Here is a 26,620-nt window from a genome sequence, read left to right as displayed (position 1 = left end):
TGCCATGGCCCCTTTCGCCCCCCCCTGGCTACGCCTATGGGTGTGTGTGTGTGTCAACAACCAGCTTAAGCCGGGAGCCGAACCAGGATTGAATGATTGGAAAGCGAGCGTCTGATCCGCTGCGTCATCCCACTCTCAGGGAAGCGACTAAAACAGGCAGTCTACGCAGACAAAAACACATACAAGTTGTGATAGAATATTTTATTCAAATCAAGCTATTGAGCTCGAATTGGAAGCGATCCTCGGCCAACAGTCAGCGCATTCCTTTGCGACTGGTCCAGTGATAGCGGAACCTGTAACAGAAGATACAACGTTATGTGAGACCCGGGACTACAGAGAAGTCCCGGTGTGGGACATGCTCCATTCAAACATTCTTATTCCAACACGTTATCATTGGGTTTTGTGGCCGTGCTAAGTACTAATATATAGCCTACAAGCTACAACATAATTTTTCATTCAGGCACGTTTTAAACCTTTCAAGGTTTTGCCACCTTTTCCTGTTCGTTAACGTGCTGGTAGGTTTATATCGATTTTTGTAGTTAGTATCTTTTTCGTCCCGGACGCGTTAACGACGGAAAATAAAATGATTGATCAAATGATCATCCAACAAATGGCTACGGTAACTGAAAAACAAGGCTTGTCGAACTATGAGAAAAGTGGACAGGACTCAGGAGGGCTTGGAGCAAGCTTAAAATACCAGAGCTTTTCAATACTGTATCGTTGTGCCAGCTTGTGTGCGACAATTAAGTTACAATTATAACAAATCCATATTAAGTGTAGTAAAATTAATGAAATGCATGTACGGTTACCACAGCATTTTATTATTTCTCTGGATTAAAAACTTTTGTTGAATTCATGAATGTGAATTCATGCGAAACCAGTCAAAACGTGTTTTAAGCTACACCTTCCTACAAGCGAGTTCAAACACCAGGGTTGGCATTGTGAAGTTTGGCTTGTCGTTGGTGTAAATCACTGCAGCCCGGTGTTACCGTTGTGCTCAAAGGGACCTAAGAAGCTCTTCAAACGTCATACGAAAACCTTGGAACCGTTTAATAAGTTTATGACAATAGTAAAGTGGAAAAGCAAGATGGCGATAAAACATTTCAACATCACCTGATTTCTACACTAAATTTAACTTGGTAAAAAACATGAGAAAAATCTCGGAAGCTTGGTATGTAGTACTTCAGTGCATGTTGTGCATTTGGTGACCGCTCAACATACCTTTCATTTCGCCCTTTTGATTGACAATCACGCCGGCATTATCTTCAAAATACAGGAATACACCATTCTTTCTTCGTAATGACTTTGATTGGCGAATAATAACGGCAGGATGCACTGAAATGACACGAAATGGTGATGTGTTGACTCTTGCATCTGCGACCTAATACACTGTCGTTTGCTATAGCGCATTCAAAAATGATGTTATATTTCAAAACACTAGTTCCAAAGCAAACAAATTGCAGGTAATTGCTGGTACTTCTAATTATTTATTAAAAAAAGGGGCGATTACTTTAAACCCGTATCAACGTATAGTCAATCGGGGATCCGCGTAAAGCAGATACAAAAGCATCAATAAATGTGAGAAAAATGTGAATACTGTAATATTAACGACGATCTTTTACAGTACATGTGAATTCAAGCAGAAAAAGAAGATAATTGGTAGTGTAGTGGTTGTTGTAGACTAATTTCGCAGACTAATTTGTTTCTTGGCAATCACATAACATTTTTAGTCATTTTCGAAAGTGAACTGCTGTAAATTTTACTGTACTATGCTGTTGATAAAGTTGTACTGAAAAGGGTTCAATACCCGAAATCGCGATATACAACAGAAGAATTTCAAAGGTTTCAATGGAAGAATTTCAAACAGCCACTACCAATCATCTTCTTTTTCTGTTTAAATTCACATGTACTGTAAAAGGTCGTCGTTAATATTAGGGAACGTTCAAATATTACGTAACGCTTTTTTTCCGAATCTTTGACTCCCCCCTCCCCTATGTAACGCCAACGTAACGCTTTTTTCAATCCCCCCCTCCCCCATGTAACGCTTTTTCACTACGAATTCAGCACAAAAAACTACCATTCCGTACTCGACAGCGTTACGTAACGTTTTGCTTGAACCCCCTCCCCCCCGATGTGACGCTAACGTAACGCTTTGCATAAACCCCCCCTCCCCCTCGAAGGCGTTACGTAATATTTGAACGTTCCCTTATAGTATTCACATTTTTCTCACTGCTAATTATGTCTGAAATAAAAGTCGACCTAGTACACTGTCGTTTGCTATAGCGCATTCAAAAATGATGTTATATTTCAAAGCACTAGTTCCAAAGCAAACAAATTGCATGTAATTGCTGGTACTTCTAATTATGTTTCACTTCTAATTATGTCTGAAATAAAAGTCGATCAAAGAATTTTTGGACAGATTCACACCAGGGATGGAGGAACTATTTTAAAAGTAGGTGGGCCCAAAGCCGTAGCAGTCAAAGTTAATCAAACTTCTGAGGGGCTTCGCCCCCCAGACCCCCCATAACATTGCTGCATTCCTAATACTTCAAATCGCTTATACATACATTGTGTTTTCATGATTGCCTTTTGTGCCAACCACCGACAAATTTCCGTTTTTGGGCCCGATTTGATCAAACAAATTACAAAATTGTTAAATTGCTCTATAGCGCTGTACAAAATATGGCGATGCGCACACACAAATAAAAAGGCAAAATACACTCACAGTTATAATATCAACCTGGGAGAAGTAATCTGCAGCATTATACAGTAGGCCTACGTGCATGCACTGCATAATACGAGTATGTAATGATATCATTGTTTTCATTGTTTTAAACTTGGAGAAGAATTAGATTGATTTATAGATTGCTCCACCAATCACACGCAACCACACCCACACGTGCTGCCCATTAACAGTGGGCTCAACAGAAAAGTTTAAACATTAGATTTCCTTATTGAGCTATCAAAGATAACACAGGCAAACAAAAAAAATTGTTTTTTAAAAGGCACGGCATGGGAGTCATTTTAGGGTATTTCAAGGCCCCTGATTCCGAAAATGCACTTGCTTTTTTTGAATTGGCTCTAGTTTTTAAGATAGCCTACAGCAAAAACTTTTTTTTGCAATTTTGAGCCCCTATATAGATTTAACGTCGTGTCGTTTATTACATAGACAAAACTGAAAGTAATCCCAGGCACATTTCTGAGTTGTATAAACGCTATTTGAAACCAATCACGTTGATTACAACGCAAACAAACGGTTATTTAACGTTTACTGGCCTAGCAACAATCAAAATACGACGTGAAGCAAGCCTTAGGATACAAGATGTAGAATAATTATACAACTTGTGCATTGCGTTAATATATTTGTTGACTTCAACAGTACCGGTATCAGACTTAGGCCTACAAAATAAGATCCTAAGTAGCCTACAAACAAACTACATACATTGTTTTGCTTATCAGCAAAACAAAGCCATCGATGAACAAATGGAATTCTTTATTATGGTAGGCTTACTATATACTAAGCAGCACCCATCAAAGTACGAAGGCCATTTATATAATTACAGAATACAAAGTTGTGTTCTTCAATAAAGTAGCTGCTTAAAATTTTATCCTTGTCACGGAAGAATGTAATCTTGGTTCGAAATTTAATTCCTGGTAGTTTCAAAAATTCGAAAAAACTAAGTGCATTTTTGGAATCAGGGGCCCTGAAATACTCTAAAATGACTCTCACCTTTTGTGCCAAATTTTTTTTGTTGGCTTGTGCAATCAAACTAGTGTGTATCAAATGAGTGAAAAGCTTTTTTTTTGGAACTCCTCCTCTAATTTGCCGTTTTCACTACCTTTTCAAAGAAATTTGGCTTTCAAAAGTGGTTGGGCCAGGCCCACCCAGAAAATAAAGTAGGTGGGCCCATGCCCACGTGGTTCCTCCATCCCTGATTCACACTCAGGATCGGTCATGAGTTTGAGTGAGTATCGATATGAATGCTCAGGTCGTTTACTATTGTAGCAATATTGTAATATCACGTCGATGCCTGAGACTACGACCCATTCCTAAGTCTCAAATTACTATGATTGATAAATCATGATTCATGTCTATGTAATGTTTTACAAGATCAAGCTTTTTTGCTTCTATGCTAAAGACATTACACAAACACGGTAAGGGAACGTTCAAATATTATGTAACGCTTTTTTTCCCGAGTTTTGACCCCACCCCCTACCCCATGTAACGCTTTTTAACTACAATATCAGCACACAAAAAAAATACCATTCCGTACTCGAAAGCGTTACGTAACATTTTGCTTGAACCCCTTCCTCCCCTTGATGTGAAGCTAACGTAACGCTTTGCATAAATCCCCCCTCCCCCTCAAAGGAGTTACGTAATATTTGAACGTTCTTTGACACAGAAGACGATGCAGAAAAGTAATATAGACCAATCAAGTTACTACATTCCAAGAAATATTAAACAATTTGTTTAATTACATGACACACCTTTCTTGTGAATGGCTCATTCTATTTTTTTCAACAATTTGTAAATACTTAAAGTACAGTACAATTTATTACTTAAGTTGTGATAAAGAAAGGAGCCAAAGCAGTTTGCAATTACGGTTTGTCGTGGATCATTGCAATGAAATTCCAATTATAAGCCATTCCAAACTATTCATAGACCCAAATCAAAAGTTAGATATATATACCTTTTTTTCTTAATTCGGGCTTTCCCTTTTTCACTGTGGCCAAAACAATATCACCAACGCCAGCAGCAGGCAGTCTGTTCAAACGTCCTTTGATGCCTTTTACAGCGATAATGTACAAATTCTTAGCTCCTATAAAAAAAGAACACTTTACATAATATGCTTGTATTCAAAATACAAACAAACATGATGGAAGTAGTGCATGCTTGTTGCCTGTTTATATCTTTGTATTGTGATAACAATGACAAAAATGAAGAAAGCAAATCTTGAAATGTGCTACAAATATAAAAAATTGTTATATTCACAACAGAAATAAAACTTGACAGACAAAAGATTTTGGGCCACATTCTGCAATTTCCAAGAAGGGTAGTTCAAGAATCAGTCCTCAGACAAAGATAAAACTTACAGTAAGTCTTAGTCATAGATTAAAACACATCTTTCAAGTGAACTGCTTGTTACAGTTAGGGCTACCATATGCCCTCTTTTTTTAAGAAAAATGAACTGCCTCCCAAGAACACTCAAATGTCCTCTTTTTTGGCATTTTGAGTTTTCTTACTTATAATATATTTTCATCAGGATTTTTTTAGTGACTTTGTGGTGACGGCTTGTAGGATATTTTATTTCTAAAACCTTTCTGTATCAATGTAACATGCACATTCATAAATTCTGCAAGAAAGTTGCGCATCTTGTGGAACTGTTGTGGTGGGTTCATTGTAACATATTAAACGCCATTGTTTTGCAGTTATCATAAGTAATTGAAGTCAGTGGTGATCGAGTGCGACCAGTAGGGTGTTGCAAATTTTACAACCTATGTTGAAAATATGATTTTCTGACCGGAAATGGCGTGAAACGACACCAAAAAAATTTTTTTCGAAAAATTTCAAGATTTAGGTGTCCCACGCTCACCCCGAAAATTTTGCGTTTTGCCGCAAATGAACATATTTTCAAACGCAAGCAATTTCTACATTTTACATCATAACCACACCATGTTGGGTATCATTTTAATCAGAATTTTATGGAGAACATCACTAAACTATCAAAAGTTAATTTTCTGCAAGAATGTAAAAATTGAAAATTTGGCCTGGCGTCATATTTTGACAAAAATCCATTCGAAAAAGGTGGAAAAATTGGAAAATTAGACACAAAATGTTTTGAAACATACGGTATACACAATACTACGATAGTTTTATCAGTTAAATGTCAAATAGTGTTAAAACTAAGTGTCAAAGCTCATTGGGCTTGTCAATCATCCTTGAAAATCACCATCTCATCCGAAACTTTGAAGCTATCTAACTCTTGTATCATGGGCCAATCTAATTGATATTTGCTGGTACACCTTCTCTTTTTCTTTGAAGTGTCAAAACTGTGTGATATCCGAACATATTGATGTGACATAAGCTCGTATTTTGTCATCAGTTTCTTTTATTTTGTCGTCTGACATTGCATCTTACTGTCTTTAACCTTTCGGTTATTCAAACATCTGGTGATGTTGCCAATCAGCCTCTCATTCGCCATCTGGTTGTTTTTGAAGGACACCCAATCATTAGGCTGGCCTAGTGACAAACAAGGAGAGCACTGGCTTGTGACATCGAAAAAGGCAGCCAGGGGACGGTTGCTCCTTAGTCCTTAGTAAGTGCTTGATGTCCACAGATGTAGTTGAGATATTTGCTACATCTGCAGCTTTTACCGGAGGATGACATGAAAAACACGATAGGGCGACATTTTTTGGAGATAGCCATGTCATGCCGTGTTTTAAAAAGCATGGCTTTGCATGCTTAACTACATCATGCTTAACTACATCAGGTACTTCATTAAATCTCGATTTGGTACAACCAAAACAGGTCCTTCCACTGCACTTGGTCTGGCATAAATCGAAAAGAACATTGGAACATACACATTGAGTACAAACTAACAAATGCATTCAAGTGCTCTTTTTTGATGATTTGTTAATTTAAACAAATTAAAATTTCTGATCCTTAAATAACCACTAGCTTTCGTTAGGCATCTGGCATGGTGAAGCTTTTCTTGCTTACGAAACAGATACTTTTTCAGTAGCTCAAGAATATCCATAAAAGTGAAGCAGGCAAGTGCCAAAAGGCAAGCCTGGTCGTCTCTCATGGACTTGGTGCTGCTGCCAGAAAGATTCTGAATTAAAGGCTCCAAGCATTCCCTCATCACTTTTTGTGACAAAGCACTTGGCTTGACGCTTGGTGGATGGAAATTAGATTCAGTTAAATCTTCTTTCTTGATCTCTGGTACAAGATTAAACACTGAATCTTTGACAAGTTTGTAAGGGGCTTTGGTGTCTCCATCAAACTCACTCATTTGCTCTCCTTGTTTGTCACTTCTTCTTTTATTGTCGCACTTGATTCCAAGCATTGACTGCCTCGTGTATGAAAAGTTTCCAGGATTCTCTGTTGTTTGCTTTGTGTATTAGGTGTATGTTGGTGTTAGTTTTGTCGGTTTGTTGGTTTAAGTATGTTAATCTTTGTCTGCCTTGGGCACGCTTCCCTTCAATTTTGCCTGTGAGAGAGAGATGTTCTAACTTTCCTTTTCGCAGTACGTGTCCTAAAAATTGAAGTTGTTTTTCTTTGATATTTTTTAGAAGATTGTTTGTTTGTTTGACTTGATTTAAAACAGTTTGGTTGCTTTTTCTGTCAGTCCAGGAAATCCTCTGCATTTTTCGGAATGCCCACATTTCAAACCCATTTATTCTTTTATTAATTGATTTGGTAATTGTCCAGGTTTCTGAATTATATTTAAAAATTGGATAAATGTAGCACTTCAATACTCTGAATCTGGTTGCGAAAGATATGTTCTTGTTGCATAATATTGTTTTCATTTGCTGGAAAGAGGCTTTTGCTTGAGCAATACGTATATTGAACTCTTTATCATCTTTGGCGTCCCAGTTTATTGTTGTTCCAAGATATCGAAAGCTTTTTACTTGTTTTATAGTTGTTCCGTTCATTTTAATTTGACAAATTGGAATTTCATTTTCTTTTTTCTTTGTGATTACCATCGTTTCCGTTTTCTTTTCATTCATTTCCATTCCAAATTCTTTACTTCTTTCATTTACTTTGTTCAACAAATTTTGTAGTTTTGCTTCCGAATCAGCCACCAAGACAGTGTCATCAGCATACCTCAGGTTATTAAAGTTACTTCCCCCAACATTTACGCCAGCTTCATCATCAAGACATCGGAGAATGATCTCACTGTATAATGAAAAAAGGCTTGGAGAGAGCACGCATCCCTGTCTAACTCCTCTCTTGATGGATATCCAATCGCTGATATTGTGATTTATCTTTATTGCTGCAATTTGATCAAAGTAAAGGTTTTGAATAATACGTAGATCCTTGTCATCAATTCCAATGTTATCTAGCATCTCCAGTAATTTGGTATGTTTTACTCGGTCGAAAGCTTTCTTATAATCAATGAATGCGATGTACAGATCTTTCTTCATTTCAATTGATCTTTGAGCGATATTTTTTAATACAAATACAGCATTTCTTGTGCCGCGGTCTGGCATGAATCCGTACTGTTCTTCAGCAATTTCATCGTTGATTTTGTTCTTGATTCGGTTCATGACAATGCGTAGTAAAATTTTTGTAATATGTGATGTCAAGCTGATTGTGCGGTGATTTTCACATTCCTTTGCTCCCGGTTTTTTAGGTAATGCGATAAAAATTGATTTGTTCATGTCGGTAGGCATCTCTCCTGAGTCATATATGTTATTGAAGAGTTCATGCAATGCATCCACACCTACATGTTCCAGTGTTTTTAGCATCTCACTACTGTTTGTCACTAGGCCAGCCTAATGATTGGGTGTCCTTCAAAAACAACCAGATGGCGAATGAGAGGCTGATTGGCAACATCACCAGATGTTTGAATAACCGAAAGGTTAAAGACAGTAACGATGCAATGTCAGACGACAAAATAAAAGAAACTGATGACAAAATATGAGCTTATGTCACATCAATGTGTTCGGATATCACACAGTTTTGACACTTCAAAGAAAAAGAGAAGGTGTACCAGCAAACATCAATTAGATTGGCCCAATGTACAAGAGTTTGATAGCTTCAAAGTTTTGGATGAGATGATGATTTTCAAGGATGATTGACAAGCCCAATGAGCTTTGACACTTAATTTTAACACTGTTTGACATTTAAAGTGCCCCTGACAGGTTGGATCCAAGTATAGTAACTTTTTAAAGCATTTCCTTGCGCAGAATCATACTTAGCGAACTTTTTAACCATAACCTCCTAGCTCGACTGGTTAGGGCGTAATTTACATCAAACGACGGCTCCGCAGCGCCACCACAGGCGAAACTCCATATTTCACTGCTCTGGGACGACTTTGGTGGTATTACGTCATTGTAAGTCGGCGTTCTTAGCGACGGATGAAACATACGTTTCCTAGATGTGATTGCTGGATCACAGTTTAGTCGGAGTTGGTACAAGCGGTTGCTTTTTTCAAAGATCTATTGTTTTTTACAGTTTAATAAAACTGTACTGGATACGTTCCTACAAAACCTAAAATATACTTGAAGTGAAAAATGAAGAAATTGTACGAATCATCATTCATATTTAATTCATCATCACTATTCATAATAAATAAAAGTTCTCTCTCTCTCATAATGTGCCCTCAGTACGTACATAGCAGAGTCTATACATGTAAAAGCCTAGTTTACCTGTACAAGGGTACGTTTTTGTAAACGTTGTTGTTTAGAAGTGCTGAAATCATCATCAGCAACTGGTTGCATCTTTGCTGTTATAGATGGTAGCCTATGGCAGATTCCTTCAAAATGTAAAGTTTGCTCAAGCCCATTTTTACTTGAGTGGTATTAACAAAATCATCTTCAGTGAAGTGAAGAGAACAGATATGACTAGTTTTGTATGGCCCATCCTACTTTCGAACACTTGAAGAAAACTTGTACCATTTTCTTCTCAGCACCTTGTTTTGTGGGAAAGCGTAAAAAGAAACCACACGGTCTTTGTCACTGACACTGTCACATATTTATTTATTATTTATTTGCGTCAGACAAAGCTGTCCACATCGAAAACAAAACAACGAAATACTGTAATACACAAACTGAAAATGCACAAAGATCACAGAGAGCCACCTTGGATGCCGTCGGTTTAAAAGCTCACTACTGTCACAAATTTACATATAATGAGCGTTGGAAGAATTGAAAGCATTCAGAACGATAAAAATAATCAGATGACATCATGTCTGATATAAAGCGATTTGAGGAGTGTATGCAATCGGTTAATAAACTAAAACATGTTTTTTCCTCAATAAAGCATCAAACGTAGTTACATTATTCATTACTTGATATTCACGGGCACTGACCTAACGAGGCAAATTGTGCAATATTCTGAAAGAGTCATTGTAAGCAACACGTAATCGTTTTATACTAGAAGATCTAAACTTGTTCCACAACTGGGATAAGTAAAACGACATACAATAAGAACGAAATAAACTGTTTTTTACAGCGGGTGAGCATTTAGAAAAATTGAGATTTTGCATTATTTGCAGCACAGTACTGAGAGCGTACTTGCCTTGAAATATAATTTTCATCTGAGAACTATCAATAAATACACCCAGATATTTTACAGAGTCTGTGAACACAATTTCAGATTTACCTAGATGTAGCAGAGGAGCACGTAAAAGATAAAAGTTTTTTGGGGAGAATAACATACCAAATGACTTTTTAGAATTGAAAGTAATTTCATGTTCAACAGCATACTTGTGGCAAACATCTAACAAATTTTGTAAGCCACACAAACTAGGCGAGATGCATTAAATGTCATCAGGAAACATAATATGATTTAGACAAGAGTTGCCAACATAGCAACCAACTTTTGTTTTATTGAGATAAGAAAGCTGATCAATATATACGGCAAAAAGATAGGGGCTTAACACCCCACCTTGTCAGACTCCGCTGGACACAGTAAATGATTGGCACAGGTGACCTTCCCACCTCACTTGCATGGTTTTTTTACTATAAAGGCACAAAGGTCACCAGTATTCCAATAAGCGAACAAAATAGATAGGCAGTAGGCACGTTACATGTGATAAGCGTTTTAAACAATAAATGATGATTGACTTTGTCGAAGGCTTTTGAAGCATCCAAAAAGACAGAATATACAGGAGTGTCATGACTGATATAAGAGGACACTGGTTGTTTTATTAAAAAACACTCATTTCAGTACTATGACCAGACTTAAACCCAAATTGATTGTCACTGGTATTCCAGAAAGGCAATAGATGATTCACATAAAACGTTCAAACAGTTTTGAGATTACTGTGGCTAAAGCAATAAGTCTATAGTTACCTGAATCTTGAATGTCGCCATTCAAATTCTTTACAATCGGGACTAAGACAGTGTTTAAGCAAGAATTTGGTACAGTGCCATGACTAAGACACATATTAAAAAGTACACTGATATAAAAACAAATAATCAGCATAAACAATATGTTCAGCTGAAATTTTGTCAGCACCAGCAGCGCGGTTTATGGCAGTTTGACAAGCAAGGAACCAATTGTGTCCATGTTGCAACAAAAGTTGTAATATTTATCCCTAGAAGAAATATATACATGAGTTAACAAATTCTTTTTCAGTGTTGGTTTTGCTAGAATTTAGCAAGGAGCTGTAATGATGTTTTCACATCTCAGAAATTGCGACCTTGTGTTCCACCAACATTCACAGGAAGAGAACTCTTTTTGCAAGTAGACTTTTTTACTTTCTGCCAAAATGACCTATGTGAGCTGTCCAAGTTGAGTGCTGAGGCAAACACATTTGCTCTATGTTGTTCAGAGGCATGATTACAACGGCGAAAGGCTTTTTTAAACTCCTTTCGTTTGCTCTGCATCAACTCATATAGGTAACCATTTCACTGTTTCCCATTTTTCACCTACATGATGTAACTTTCTCTGGCAGTAGCATGAGCTTGCTTAACATGATTATTCCAACCAGGAACAGAAAATATGTTACATTTCTTCTTTACACCAACAAAGATTTTATCAGAAGCTGCTTTGAGAGCATCAGTTATAAAATTATAGAAAGAGTCTATTGAGGCAACATGAGAAGCATCTGAACAATGAGAATTATTGCATTTAATACTTTCAGTTGGCAAGGAAATTTGGGATAGATATTTTTAAATACAACAATACACATGAACAGCAATTTTTAAGCATTGCCTCAACCATAAATTAAAGGTAGCCTACTGTTTGTGAGATACTGTTGTTACACTGCAAATGGCTATAGCCAGATTAGGACAGATAAAAAAGTATCAAAATTGTAGCCCTATGAAACTGCAATTTCAATTGAATTGAGATGATGTTTGATAAAAATAAACTCAACCTATTTGATCAAAACCTGGTAGTAATAGTAAGTTCACTTTTCTATTTCGGTAATTCTTAATTTGCACATGCTTTAGACCAACAGAGCCCCACACATTCACGTTTTGCAGTAGCGTACTACACCTAACCAAGTCACCAGTCACCACAGATTGTATCCTTCCAGCTTACGGTGACGTCACAGCGATGTTGCCGTTTTTATTTTCGCAATAGAATGAGTGTCAGATTCGCCGATGTCAACGAAAGTTTGCAAGCGTGTAACTTAGTAGCCTGTTGATATTTTTTACAATTTTCTGGTCAGGGAAGTTTGTTAGTGTCACCTTTTTGGTATGGTGAATCCCCCAACCACGAATTTTTTTTCTGAAACACGAAATATTTTTCATCACCCACTCTTTAATTCTGAAGATATTTTTTTTTGGTGGTAATCCACTTCTAGCTACTTGCGTCTACCTTACAAAAGAATTTATTTCAGGCGAAAATTCCATCAACTTCGGAAATACGGAAGAAGATCGTGAATTGGGAGCAGGGTTTTCGTGGAAGGGGAAAAATCCCTAATGCGTAAATGCGCAATTGGGAAAATTCGTGGATACAACTAATCTTTCAATTGCACGTTTATTTTGGAATGAATTTGCTTCCATTTGACATGGTTAGCTCCTGCATACCTACTGATTATTTTCACATAGTTTCATCCGAAAAAAAAAACAAACCTTGGCGTAATGGATCCCGAAAACGATGTTGGTCTATAGGAAAATATGTATAAATTCCCGCGGATCCGCAATTTTCCTAATTCTTATTTATTTATTGAAAAAATATCAATCCAAACATTTTAAACACTTGAGAACACAATAGCAGTAATGACATTACTCATCAATCGATTGATTGAATGTTTATTCGAGACGTACCGTACTATGGCATCATAGTTAGTGCATTGCCATTTGTTGCCATACTTTAACTCTTTCTATGCCACGGACGTATATACTCGTCTTGGGATTTTTGCCATGATGACCAAGGTCGTATCCATACGTCATACGTATCCATACGTATATTTTCATATTATTGCATCATGCTTGGGTAGCAAAGATTATAATGAAGTACACTTTTCTGCCAATTTTAAATTTTTTTAGAAATTAGAAAAAATATCGTTTGGAAAGTTGCTAGTTGTACATTGAATGTTTTAAATTTTACGGCAAAGCGTTGCATCTTCGGGTAGCTGAAGATGTATGCTTTCATTTCATGTCAAGATTGTGCGTCTACCTTGTTCATATGAGATGTTATTACGGTGTAAATACAAAAGATTTTTGTGAAAAATGTCTGGTTATTTAGATTCTCACGAACGTCTCAACTTCGGTGGTTGCGAAAAAGTTAAGAGGCAGCATGGATGCAACAGATATTACGTCACATGCTGGGAAAATGGAGATGTCCGGATTTAAATGATCCGGGACATTTTGCATATTTCAAACATGTATTATGTTTCTGTTATTGACAAATAAACCATTGAATGATTGACATTTGTAAATTTGTCTCCGGCTCTGAACACCCCCACACTAGCCCGTATAATAAACATGTTTAAATAAGTTTCTACATTCTCTAATGCATATATCTGAATTATATCTGCATCCTAGGCAAAGGCTAACTCTTCATTACACTTTCTTACCTTTTCCATGACCAGATCAAAACGGATATAATAAAAACATGGCCGCTCTTGCGCATTGGTAAAATTTCCCGGATGCGCGATAATTACTATCGCCATCTAGCGGATGCCGTTTTAAACTTTTATTTGCCACATGGCGCTAGAGTATTCTTTTCCAATTTTATTGATGTTTCAATGGTCATTCTAGGTTCACCAGAAGAGATTTAACAGCAAAGTTAGTGCAGACGGTCAGAAAGTTTGAATTTTATTAGGGGAAGGGTTTTGGGACTAGGTCAAACATTTGCTGATTGCTAAAATCTGAAAAGCGGTTTTGGCCTAATTTTTAGTGCAGAAATAGGGATAGCAATCTTCTTGCCTGTGCCATTTCAGTTTTTGAGTTTGAACAAATATTAGCCTGTTTATTTTGAAATTCGTGTTTGGGGTAATTTTACCAAAAATTCGTGTTTGGGGGAATCACTATATCTTAGGTAAATTTCGCAAATTTATTTACCTGTCAGGGGCACTTTAACTGATAAAACTATCGTAGTATTGTGTATACCATATGTTTCAAAACATTTTGTGTCTAATTTTCCAATTTTTCCACCTTTTTCGAATGGATTTTTGTCAAAATATGACGCCAGGCCAAATTTTCAATTTTTACTTTCTTGCAGAAAATTAACTTTTGATAGTTTAGTGATGTTCTCCATAAAATTCTGATCAAAATGATACCCAACATGGTGTGGTTATGATGTAAAATGTAGAAATTGCTTGCGTTTGAAAATATGTTCATTTGCGGCAAAACGCAAAATTTTCGGGGTGAGCGTGGGACACCTAAAACATAAATTGAAAAATTTTCTTCTGGTGTCGTTTCACGCCATTTCCGGTCAGAAAATCATATTTCCAAAAAGAGATTCAAAAATTTTTTGAAAAACGCAACACCCTAGCGACCAGAGCTGCGAGACTACTTGTGAGGAAATCTTTTTATATGAGAAAATCTGAACTACAAATTGATAAAGGAAAGTTGTGATATAATTAGCAATTAACTGAGAAATCAAACTATATATAACTATAAGTAAATAGGTAAGACATTGGAAAGTATGACCTAAATACATAAAAATGCAAAGAGTTTTATTGTGGTTATATTTTAAGGTTCTCACACATTCACAAAAACGTTATTCTTTCAACAAAATATGTTGTATATTGATTCAATGCTTGTAGACGTTGTTGATTAGCCTACTAACTTAAAAATTTGGGTGGTTGGGTATGTGAAATGAATCGAACAGAATGTCCAAAGGTGCACTGCGCATGACATCTAATAACCTAACTGTAAAAATAAATTGCAGCATGGATAGCCTAGTCACAGTAGATGCAAATAAAACACATTTTATCCATGATACGACTACAATGGTGCATGGAAATAAATAGCCTTTTACTTAAGTCTATTTTTAGCGTCTTAACGGTTGTGTACTATTTCAATCCTACTTCTTGTAATTTTATACTTTTGTAGAAGCTGACCATTCCTCATTGAAAAAAGTTAAGGCATGGCTACCTGAAGACGTTGCCTGATTTGGCGCATTTTGCAATCGCTACTGTCTGACTGAAACTTTAAAATTTTTAAATCAGATTTGTGTCCCTTTTTTGCTGACTTCTAATAATAGTATAAAAACTTTTTGCTGCCTTAGGGAAGTACCAATAAATCAGAAAAAATTAAAAAATGTTCAGTCAGATTGTTAGCATGTGGTTAATAGGGTGGAGTGAAAAAAATAAAAATCACTAATTCAAAAAACGTCCCCTCTCAATAGTTGCCTTTGGTCCCAAAACTAAGTTTAAAAGTGGTTTTGGGGTGTTGCCTCGAATACTCAGGTGACAACCTTGACGCAAAGGTCATGCGGGGGTCAAATCTCATAAAAATGCCATAACTCTGTGAGCGGTGATGTTAGAGAGCTAATTTTGATGCCAAAAGAAGCAGAATGTGCACTTTCCTATCTGTCCCAAAAGAAGTTTTTTTCGAAATTTCGCTAGATATATGGTTATTTTCACAAAATGTAATTTTCAGGTCAAATATGAATAACACATAGCATTATGCACAGTTTAACATCACCATAACATAATCACTCCACAAGAAATCAGCACAATGAGTATGATACATCTCTAACCAATGAAACACACATTTGAGTGGTCTTTGAGCAAGCACAAGCACAGCATGGTAACAACAAACAAATATGAAATTGGGTTTCATAATATTACAATAGCCTAGACGACAGACGTTAAATGCCAGTTTTATGCAGGGGGAAATGGTATGGGCAGGAAGACCTAAGATTGAAATTGCTTTTTGGTATTGTATTGCTTCATCAGTTTTCGTGACCGAATCTTTAGCCTGATCAGACCGTCACGTCTGTTGAAGCCAGCTACTGCTGATGAAGCTTCGGTTACAAGCTTTATGTGGCGCTCCACAGCTTAATTGTGGTATGGGTGGCGCATAATGAGCTTTTCTTCTCTGGTTTTTTCGAAGTCGCAGTTACTCAGGTGTGGAATTGCTGGTGGTTTGTTGGTTTGGTCAGAATTTAAGTTCACAAGTTTGTAGTAAGATTTAGCATGAACGTTGATTGCTGGAACATTGAATTTTTTCACATGGACAGAAGCTACGGATTCTTCCCCATCGGATGGCTCGTTTTGGACTGGTGCTGCTTCGCTTTCAGGCACTTCATTTTCGATTGAAAATTGTTCAATGACCCCTCTCAAACTAAGGATTTTGTTCACAGCTAAATGACGAACTGTTTCATCTGCCAACATCCCCAAGAAAATGTTTTCTTGTTGCGCAAAGAATGCATTTCGCGTAAGGACATCCAGTGCAATCTTCTTGACTTTATTGTTCGGAAATTTGACGACTCTTTGTAGCATATTGAAGTTTTTCGGTCCATCTGTGATCGTGTGGTAGTGCTTGATTTCAAACTATGCCGGAAAGTAAACTCTAATGCAAAATTCTGCGATTGTTGTCAATGTTGTGGTTGGTTGTTGTATAGAAACAGAGAAACGGGGTATGCGACAGGCCAAGGTCAGCCACCTTGCATGGGAAAGTCCTCCAACTTCGAGAAGCTTGAGATCTTCATCAACAGTGCCCAACATTACGACCATACAGATTCTGTACCCATAATTTTCGTCATTTAGCTGTGAACAAAATCCTTAGTTTGAGGGGAGTCATCGAACAATTTTCAATCGAAAATGAAGTGCCTGAAAGCGAAGCAGCACCAGTCCAAAACGAGCCATCCGATGGGGAAGAATCCGTAGCTTCTGTCCATGTGAAAAAATTCAATCATGCTAAATCTTACTACAAACTTGTGAACTTAAATTCTGACCAAACCAACGAACCACCAGCAATTCCACACCTGAGTAACTGCAACATCGAAAAAATCAGAGAAGAAAAGCTCATTATTCGCCACCCATGCCACAATTAAGCTGTGGAGCGCCACATAAAGCTTGTAACCGAAGCTTCATCAGTAATAGCTGGTTTCAACAGACGTGACAGTCTGATCAGGCTAAAGATTCGGTCACGAAAACTGATGAAGCAATACAAAAGCAAAAAGCAATTTCAATCTTAGATCTTCCTGCCCATACCATTCCCTCCTGCATAAAACTGGCATTTAACGTCTGTCGTCTAGGCTATTGTAATATTATGAAACCCAATTTTATATTTGTTTGTTGTTACCATCCTGTGCTTGTGCTTGCTCTAAAACCACTCAAATGTGTGTTTCATTGGTTAGAGATATATCATACTCATTATGGTGATGTTAACTGTGCATAATGCCATATGTTATTCATATTTGACCTGAAAATTACATTTTGTGAAAATAACCATATTTCTAGCAAAATTTCGAAAAAAAGTTCTTTTGGGACAGATAGGAAAGTGCACATTCTGCTTCTTTTGGCATCAAAATTAGCTCTCTAACATCACCGCTCACAGAGTTATGGCATTTTTATGAGATTTGACCCCCGCATGACCTTTGCGTCAAGGTTGTCACCTGAGTATTCGAGGCAACATCCCAAAACCACTTTTAAACTTAGTTTTGGGACCAAAGGCAACTATTGAGAGGGGACGTTTTTTGAATTAGTGATTTTTATTTTTTTCACTCCACCCTAGTGGTTAACAATGTGACTGAAATTTTCTGGGTCAAATTGTTCTCGTTTTTTTAATTCTTCTGATGTTGAAACTTATTGTGATTCCTGGGAAAGGGAATAAAAAAGATGTTTTATAAATAACTTTTTGAAATTTGATTCAGTTACTAAATGTTTCTCGGCAACCGAGTTGTAGCAAGAATTGACAGCGATAGACACATATTTCGCCCATGAGGCTGGGCTCATCAGTATTGCACCGTATTCTTGTCACAAGGTATTCAACTGCCGCTTCACCAGTCAGTTTAATTCTTAAAGTTGGAAAAATCTGAAAAAGCATTGCAGAATGTAACAAATCAGGTCATATCTCTAAGTGGCGATGATTAAAGGAACTGTAAAATATTCAGGGGTGAAATCTGACAAATAAATTTCCCTGTTTTTTCGTCGGTATTTTTGCTGTAGCCTAACTTTTGCTGCATAGGCCAATATTTAAGCCTATTCAAAAAATGTAGAAGGCAATGTAAAATTCTACTTGCAATTTACTTGCTAGCGAACCGTGTTCTCTTTTAAGCGATGAAAATATGGTAAGCCTAGTTACAGAGCAGCTCAAAATCTTTAATAAAATATCACATAACTATTGTTGAAATATGTTTTCACACGAGCTATGTTGTCATGAAACTTCATATTATAGCAATACTGCACCAGCATTCATATAGAACTATACCAATAGATTGATAGCGATACTCAAGCAAAATTTTTTGATTACAAGGCAAATTAAAAAAAAATTATTACTTACAAAAAGCAATATGAGAAAAAACACGCCTATACAAAAGGAACTGTTCACCACTATCACCAAACAAACAAAATGTAATCATATCCTATGCTCTAATAGCCTACTAATGTAGCCTAGCGAGATATGGTGCATAAAGGCTACACAACAGCAATGGATATTGAAAATGCAAAGTTTCAGCAACTTTCAAAACAAGCATAGAAGTAACTAAGCAACATTACACCACCTTATAAAACTTCATACAAGTAAACATAATTAGAAGTGTATAGCCTACCATATAAGGCTGAAAGCTAATAAAGAGAGTTTAGCAAAGAATATGACCACGTTTACATAGAGTAATCAACTGAATAGCAACATTCTGATAACGATATAAATAGGCTAGTCATCCACAGGAAGTAGCCTATACATTCTAAAACATGAAAAGGAAAACTACAACATTTTTAAAAAACAGATACAGTATACCAGTAACCTACAGTACTAGTATTATAGGCTACATTAGGAAAAAAACTTTTTGCTTAGACCCATTGAATAATATGCTGCTTAAAAATGAAATCGAATAATAATTTTGATTTTTGCTTAAAATGGAGCAGGTTTATAAAAGGGTATGCTGTAATGTTACACCATAACATTGCTGTCGCGTTCTAGATTTCCCATATTACGTCGCAACATGCAATGAAGGACAAGATTCCGTTGTGGTGACATAATACCTAACGGTTATTTGGTTTAAAAAGTATTACTTCACAACTAAATTTGAGTGGCTAAGCTATCTATTTCACCAAAAATTTACTATTGTTCTGATTTACTACACTTGAAATAGATGTAAAACAGAAAGATTGAATAAACCACCTGTGTTATCTGCGCAGTTAACCACAGCTCCAACAGGAAGACCGAGAGTGACTCGAAATTTTCCTCCGGCTGCTCCTCCTCGTCCTAAGTTTTTAGAAACTCGTTAACAAAAGCAGACCAAAAAGTGGGCAGTGTCATGTTTTCGAACTTCTAATGTCATAATTTAACGGTCTAAAGCACATTGATTTATAATTATTACAACAATCAAATTATTAAATTACATAAGAAAAGATCAAAACCGATATAAACACTCACCTCTCTTAGACATGATTCTACTATTCCTACAATTACCAAAAGGCTTCCACCGAAAAAGAGTGCCTAAACAAGTGGTGAACATGTGGCGCTAGCAATTTCTTTTGTCCGCAAGACGCAGACAAAAAAGGAATTGAAACGGAAAGCAACATGAAATTCATGAAAAACTAACTTTTTTGAAGATAAAAACAACACGAATAGTTCTTTTCAGATAGAATTTAAGTTTGCAAATTTTTTCATTACTTTTTCAAAACAATCAATATTTCAATCGAGGTGCGGTAGTTAATTTTTTCAAATGTGATTGATCATGAGAATGTTTATCCTCGGACTGAGAAAACTTCTTTGAGAGCTTAATCCTGGAAGTTTCGTATATAGTATTTGGTTGGTTGATTGGTTTTTGAACCTTTATCCTCAGACTGACAAAACCTTGATTGGTTATTCCTGGTAGTTTTGCATATTTGTAGAGGCTCTTGACGCAGGGCCGGTTCAGGTATATCTAAAGAAGAGGATACGAAGGCTTTTATTACGTCCGACAATAGAAGGGCTTTTGTTTATCGTAAATAATCTGTGTTTATCATAAAATGACAATTGGCACCGATAGTAGTTTAATAAATTTTGATATGATAACTTGCATTGCGCTATTTGCATCAGGCCTGGATATTCACAGCATGCTCATGGTTGCTTGTTAATTCAACTACCCATATACTTGCTTTACATCTAGCCTACTGCAGTGGCGTAGCAACGCAATATGCCGCCCTTGGATTTTTGCACGAAATGCCGCCCCCTTTTAACACCGTCATAAAAGCTGATTAAAACTCCACACAACAGAAGAATTAAGGCAGTGTTTGACTGTTTGTTATATTGAAAGTTCTAAATTCAATACGTCCAGCTTTAATTGAAGCAAATTCAGAAATTAAATCGTCAAAAAATAATGTCTCAACTAAATCACTTTCTATGGACAGTTAGGCTATTGCTGGCGCAGACAGCCGCCCCGTTAGCTCAGTGGTTACGCTTTCGGCTTAAGATTACCCGGCGCTGGTTCGACTTTCGGGGTGTGTGCTTGAGCAACGCATCTCAGGATTGCTCTCTATTCAGCGGCACCTAGTGAATGGAATAATTCCGCGGCAACAACAATTGGCAAACTTCACTCTGTCAATCTCGGTAATCGGCCCTGCGTCAAGAGCCTCTACAAGTATGCGAAACTACCACCCAGTCAGCAAGGGTTCGTGGGGCCCACGTGGGATTTCCATGGGCATTCGTGGGCTTGTGGGCTTAAGGTGAGTTTATCTGATGTTTCCGATTAGGCCCCAAGTGCGCGGCCTACTTCATATTTTTTTCTTTACAACCGATTCCCGACATCTTTTATTGAATTTATCTTAATAATGTTATCATATCATGAAAATGTATCTGGGAATTTATTTTCATTTCTTGAAATAAACTTTCTGGGCTTTCTGTGGGCATGAAGTGGGCTACCCACCATGATGAAAAATTATAAAATATACGTTCGCACCGGTCCATTATGCTATATTAAAGTGCAATAATCATAAAAATTGAATATATACAACGATACAATGCGACGGCGGTTTACATTTTAATAATGGTTTCATGGTAAGCTGCCCACCCATTAGACGTAGGTGGGCTGCCCACTTGGGACATTTCTGCAAACCGTGGACACATAGGTACTGGGGCCCACGCAATACAATGTGGGTAACCCATATGCAGCCCAAGTGGGCCCCACGAACCTTTGCTGACTGGGCAGGAACAACCTATCAAGGCTTTGTCAGTCCGAGGATAAAGATTCAAAACCAAACCAGCCTACTTTCTCCACTCAATAATAAATAAGGTGTGGACTGTTGATTCACATAAACGGTGTTTCATCAATCAATCATTTTATTTTTCGTCATTAACGCGTCCGGGACGAAAAAGATACTAACTACAAAAATCGATATAAACCTACCAGCACGTTAACGAACGGGAAAAGATGGCAAAACATTGAAAGGTTTAAAACGTGCCTGAATGAAAATTTATTTAATAGGCTATATATCAGTAGTTAGCACGGCCACAAAACCCAAAAAAACAAATAGCAAAAAATAAAACAAAAACAGAGAAGCACACATGTAGTATTGAATGACAGCCTAATGAAAAGTGTTGTGGATTGAATTTGCCAGTTCCAATATTGATGTGGATGAGCAGTCATAATAATAATAATAAGATGGAGAAAGAAAATCGGACATAAAAGAAACCCATCCTCAGGCAAAAGCCCGTTTCAATGTGGCCCAGGAGAGCAGGTGTTGAGCTCTTTCTATGGTTAGACTAAACATCACACAGTAGCCTAAGACGATTGAGGTTTGATATCCAGTGTAAGTTATTGTTTCTTGTCCTGGTGGGTGACGGAATGGATGAGCTGGTAGATGATGATGTCCTGATGGTGTTGATGAAGCTCTCTCAAGCTCTCAACGATCACACTGCGTGAAACCCGGCAAGGTTAAGTGAATGGTTTCCACATAGGATAAATAAGTCCTCAGGGCTAATATTTTTTATTCTGCATTTTACTCCATTGCGGACTCCTGCCATGGTGGAAGCCTCGTTATTGCTGTCGATTTAGAGCAGTGACGATCGGTGAGGGAAAGCAAGGAAAGCAGTGCTTACCTGAGCGAAAACTATGCAAAATATAATGACTGAATTCTAGGTTTAACTTCTTATTATTTTTATCACGCCTATTTTAACTTGAAAATTACTGTGTTCGTGACTAGAATTACTCGTAACACTTGTGAGTAGTCTAAGTCCTCACCAAACCGCATGTCTTGCCTATAAATGCCAATTAACGCAAATGCTCCTGTCAGAAACAACCAATGAGGGTTCAGGGAAGCAACTATCAAAGTTGCTTTCCCCAGGTTCAAAAATGTCAAAAAACGCCTTCGTTTTATCCAATCCTCACCCGTTTTGCAAAACGTCACCAGCTGCTTAGCCAATCAGATGTGTTATGGTTAAAGTTGCTTTCCCAGTGACGTCAATGCGCACATTCGCTAGAGCGGCTAGACTAACTCGTCAGAATGTTCTCTCGTCACGGTACACAGCACAGCATCATAATGCCGAAAAGATTGTTGCTGTTTTTTGATGTCTCCTCGCCATGTACTTTAGCCTACTAGCTTTCATAGTCATGCCTTTGCCCTTTTTACAGCGTTGATATAACGTTACTTCGCCAATGAACGTTCAGGTGCAGATGCAATATTTAGTTCGTTAAGCTTCTATACGCAGGAGGCAAACTTATATCCAGCTTTTTGTACAAATTGCTTGCGGTTGTAATGTTTAGGCCTAAGTGTTAGTTTTTGTAGTGTAGGCCTAACTGAATATCTGAGAATGAACATTCATGACGAATTAAATATTTAGACAACTATTATTCCATGTCTAACACAGGATTTTGGTCCTGCAACGTTAAAATTAAGATTGTTCATGACTTCTAAACATTAAATGGATGTATGATCACGACATAGGCGAAGCACAGTTTGACAGATTTTTGTTTTTGATTTGTTTTGGAAATGCTCTCAGAGCGCACCAAATTGGAAGTGTTTTTGAAAAATTTCTGGGGGAGGCCCCCCAGACCCCCCGCTGGAAGTGTTGCCTTCGGCAACACGCCTTCGGGCTTCGCCCGACGGTTACGTCCTTCGTGCCTACTACCTTGCTGCAGCATATTTCCAAGTTGCTTTCCCAACGGTTTAAAGCCACCGAACGTCACTGATTTAGAGGTATCTAACAGTAAAAGCTATTCCATCGATATGAGAATCGTCATGAATACGGTCAAGTAAAATTGAGAAATACTTTGCTGTCTATCTCCTCCAGCATGAGATCTTTTACCTCTTTACCAAAAAGCTCAATTAATTCATTTTGGATAGCTAGTAAAAGGTAGCCTACGTTGTCATGCTCTTTTTGGAGAGTTTGGTACCAAAAATGTGTTCGTAAATGACTGTAGGCCTACTGTAATTTGCAAGGAGTTTTAAAATTTCAAGCAAATTTCCCTGGTTCCTTGAATTAAAATTTTCCCGAGGACCACGAAAAGGAAGATTTTGTTTACTGAGAAACTTTATGACTGCGATTACTCTCTGCAAGATTTATCTCCATCTATTTTGTTCCTTATCAAAAGAATTTGGATTTCTTTGTCAGTTGTTTGATGAACCTGAAGCCTGAGTGCGAGCTCATTCCATTTATCAAAGCATTGCTTGTGAAGTTTTGAATTTTCATGACTTTCTCTTTGTCTCCTTTTTTAATTACTCTAATCGCCGGCTTGAGTGGCCCTTCTTTATTCTGAAACGAGCGCTTTCGGGCCCTAATTTGGTCATCTCAACTTTCATGTTATAAGTTAATACTTCTGGCCAAGTAGCGACATCGTCATGAGAAGAATAGATATCATCTGTTTTATCTTTATTTGAAAATGTTTCAGTCATAGGCTGACTTCTTTCAATGATCACTTCGTTATTATTTTGCATGTGGTACACTTCTTCTTCCGTCTCAACTTGAGGTAGCGATTTACTGTGGCTGCTAACCTCTCCTGTTTCTTTAGCAGAGGAAATTTTTCCGAACTTCAAAATGGCTCCTTCATTGCTTTTCTCTAGCTTTCATTTTCTTTCTAAAAGAAAGTCTTTCTTTTACTCTTTTCATATACAAAAATTACTTTAAAAAATTTGCTACCGTGCATCTTGTTCTGGAATCTAAGGAATCTTAGCTAAAGTCTTCGACACAGTTGATCACACTATTCTCATACAGAAACTGCAAACATACGGTTTTCGGGGCCTTCCATTACAATTGTTAAAAAGCTATATCAGCAATCGTCTACAGCACACGGTCGTCAATGGAATCTCTTCAAACTCAAGACAGGTTACCTGCGGTGTGCCCCAAGGATCGACATTGGGACCCCTTCTTTTCTTACTGTATATAAATGACTTACCAAATTCAACAAACATGAATGTTAAACTATTTGCTGACGACACCAATCTTACGATGAGCGACAAATGTGAAATAAATTTGCAGAACAATGTGAATGCCGAAATGCAAAAAGTTTACAACTGGTTGAAGCTTAATAGATTATCATTAAATTTCTCAAAAACTGAATACATGCTAATAACAAATAAAAAACACATAAAAAATTTTAACATTAACATTGGTAACACAAGCATTCAACAAAAAGATCAAATAAAATACCTTGGCGTTTACATAGATAACAAATTAACATGGAAATATCACATTGATAAAATTTGCGGAAAAGTAGCAAAAGGTTCATGGGCGTTGCTTAAACTCAGAAATTATGTCAACACAGACACTTTAAAAGATGTGTATCACGCTTTGATTTACTGTCATTTGCAATATTGTATTTCAAGCTGGGGAAAGGCCTGTGACAGTGCACTGGATCCATTAATAAAATTACAAAAAAAGGTTATAAGAATAATTACGAAACAAAATTACTATGCTCACACTAATTTTTTATTTTTCAAAATGAACATCTTGAAACTAAAAGACATACATAACATTGAAATAAAAAAACATAGCCTATGTACAAAGTTCATATGAATGAGTATCCGTCTACGTATTGTGATTTATTTACAAATGCTTCATCTATTCATCAGCATAACACAAGATATCAAACAGGCAACAATTATTTTATAAACAGATCAAACACAGAATTTGGCAAGAAGTCCATGCAGGTATTGGGACCAATGCTCTGGTCAGAGGTTCCAAGCAGGCTAAAAAACTTATCATTTCATTGTTTCAAAAAAGAGATCAAAACGTTAATTTTACAAAGCTACAGTGCATCGTAAGTGATATGTTATGGAAACCAACTTGTCAGTTGCTTCGGAAACTTTATTATTCTCTGCTTGCTTCATGGAATTTTGTGTTTTGGCCTACGTTATCATCAATATGTTTGTTTTTTTTGCTTTTTTTTGTGCGTATGCTGTTGTTGAAGCGCGGGAACGTTTCAATTATTATTTTTCTCTTGTAAGCTTATTTTAAATGGCAAAATCGTAATTTCCGTAGGGTGGCAATTGACTAGTAGACCGTATGGTCGTCTCGTTGTCTCCCTGTCGGTATGGGAACTTGTGTAACTTTTGTACTGTGTATATTGCATATTTCAAACATGTACCTATGTTCCTGTTACTGACAAATAAAACATTGATTGATTGATTGATTGATAATCTGCAGCACAATAGTTAAAAAACACTAACCATGATTGCAAACTTGTTAAGTTAAGCCAGGCCCACAACTAGCAAATATTTTCGGGGAGGGCATTTAATTTTTATCAAAGAACAAACATTAAAATAATGCATTATTATGTTAATGTCCGCGCCCATTGATAGAGTCTGTGGCACTACCATGTTACGGTTCAGTGGTCATAACTTATGTCAATCACGTTTTTGTTTAGTACAGCATTAAAGGAAACTAGCCTTTGTAACCCTTTCTCATTTAGCTATGACTACCCAAGGAAGAAAATAACGATAATACAGTAATGTGTTCAATCGATTACAAATAAAATACAACATCTGTAGGCTACGAACTGCATTGGCACGACTGGAGTCATAAATTAATCAATAACATAATTATATTTACATCAACATAAACAAACAGATACATATGAATAAACTCAACACGGTAATTACAAATTACAATCCTGAAACATTTTGTTGGCTCAACAAGTTTTTATGTTTGTAGGCCCAAAGAAGTTGACTTTGCAAATGCAAAATGACATTTTAATTTAGAGCATAATGTCTAACTTTCCACTTGATTTTGCAAGTTCGTTTGACACCAATTCCGCGCTTGGAATTTAAGTAGGCTACGATGGATTTGCATGAGAGCTAGTCCAGAAAGCCTGTCCTGCCCCATAGTGCTTCTAAGGTAACTTTTCAAGCGTCGTAGACAGCTAAATGTTCTTTTTGCAGAAGCAGTTGTGACTGGAAGT

At 36.9% G+C, this 26,620-nt stretch overlaps 1 protein-coding gene across 1 annotated transcript; it reads right to left on the bottom strand.

Annotated features, from left to right (window-relative positions):
* Positions 1–186: 186 nt before the first annotated feature.
* On the bottom strand, positions 187–19,751 carry LOC145787394 (large ribosomal subunit protein uL14). The gene is made up of 5 exons (XM_082599131.1): positions 19,678–19,751; positions 19,423–19,506; positions 4,692–4,820; positions 1,222–1,335; positions 187–293 (listed from the first exon to the last, which is right to left on the bottom strand). The coding sequence occupies exons 1-5, from the start codon at positions 19,688–19,690 to the stop codon at positions 211–213; spliced, it is 423 nt and encodes a 140-aa protein (XP_082455257.1). The 5' UTR covers positions 19,691–19,751; the 3' UTR covers positions 187–210.
* Between the last annotated feature and the right edge of the window lie 6,869 nt (positions 19,752–26,620).

Source organism: Aplidium turbinatum, chromosome 18, assembly GCF_918807975.1.
Source record: "Aplidium turbinatum chromosome 18, kaAplTurb1.1, whole genome shotgun sequence".
In the NCBI taxonomy this organism is placed as follows: domain Eukaryota; kingdom Metazoa; phylum Chordata; class Ascidiacea; order Aplousobranchia; family Polyclinidae; genus Aplidium; species Aplidium turbinatum.
Note: the sequence above shows the minus strand (reverse complement) of the source record. Positions and strands in the feature narration are given on the sequence as shown.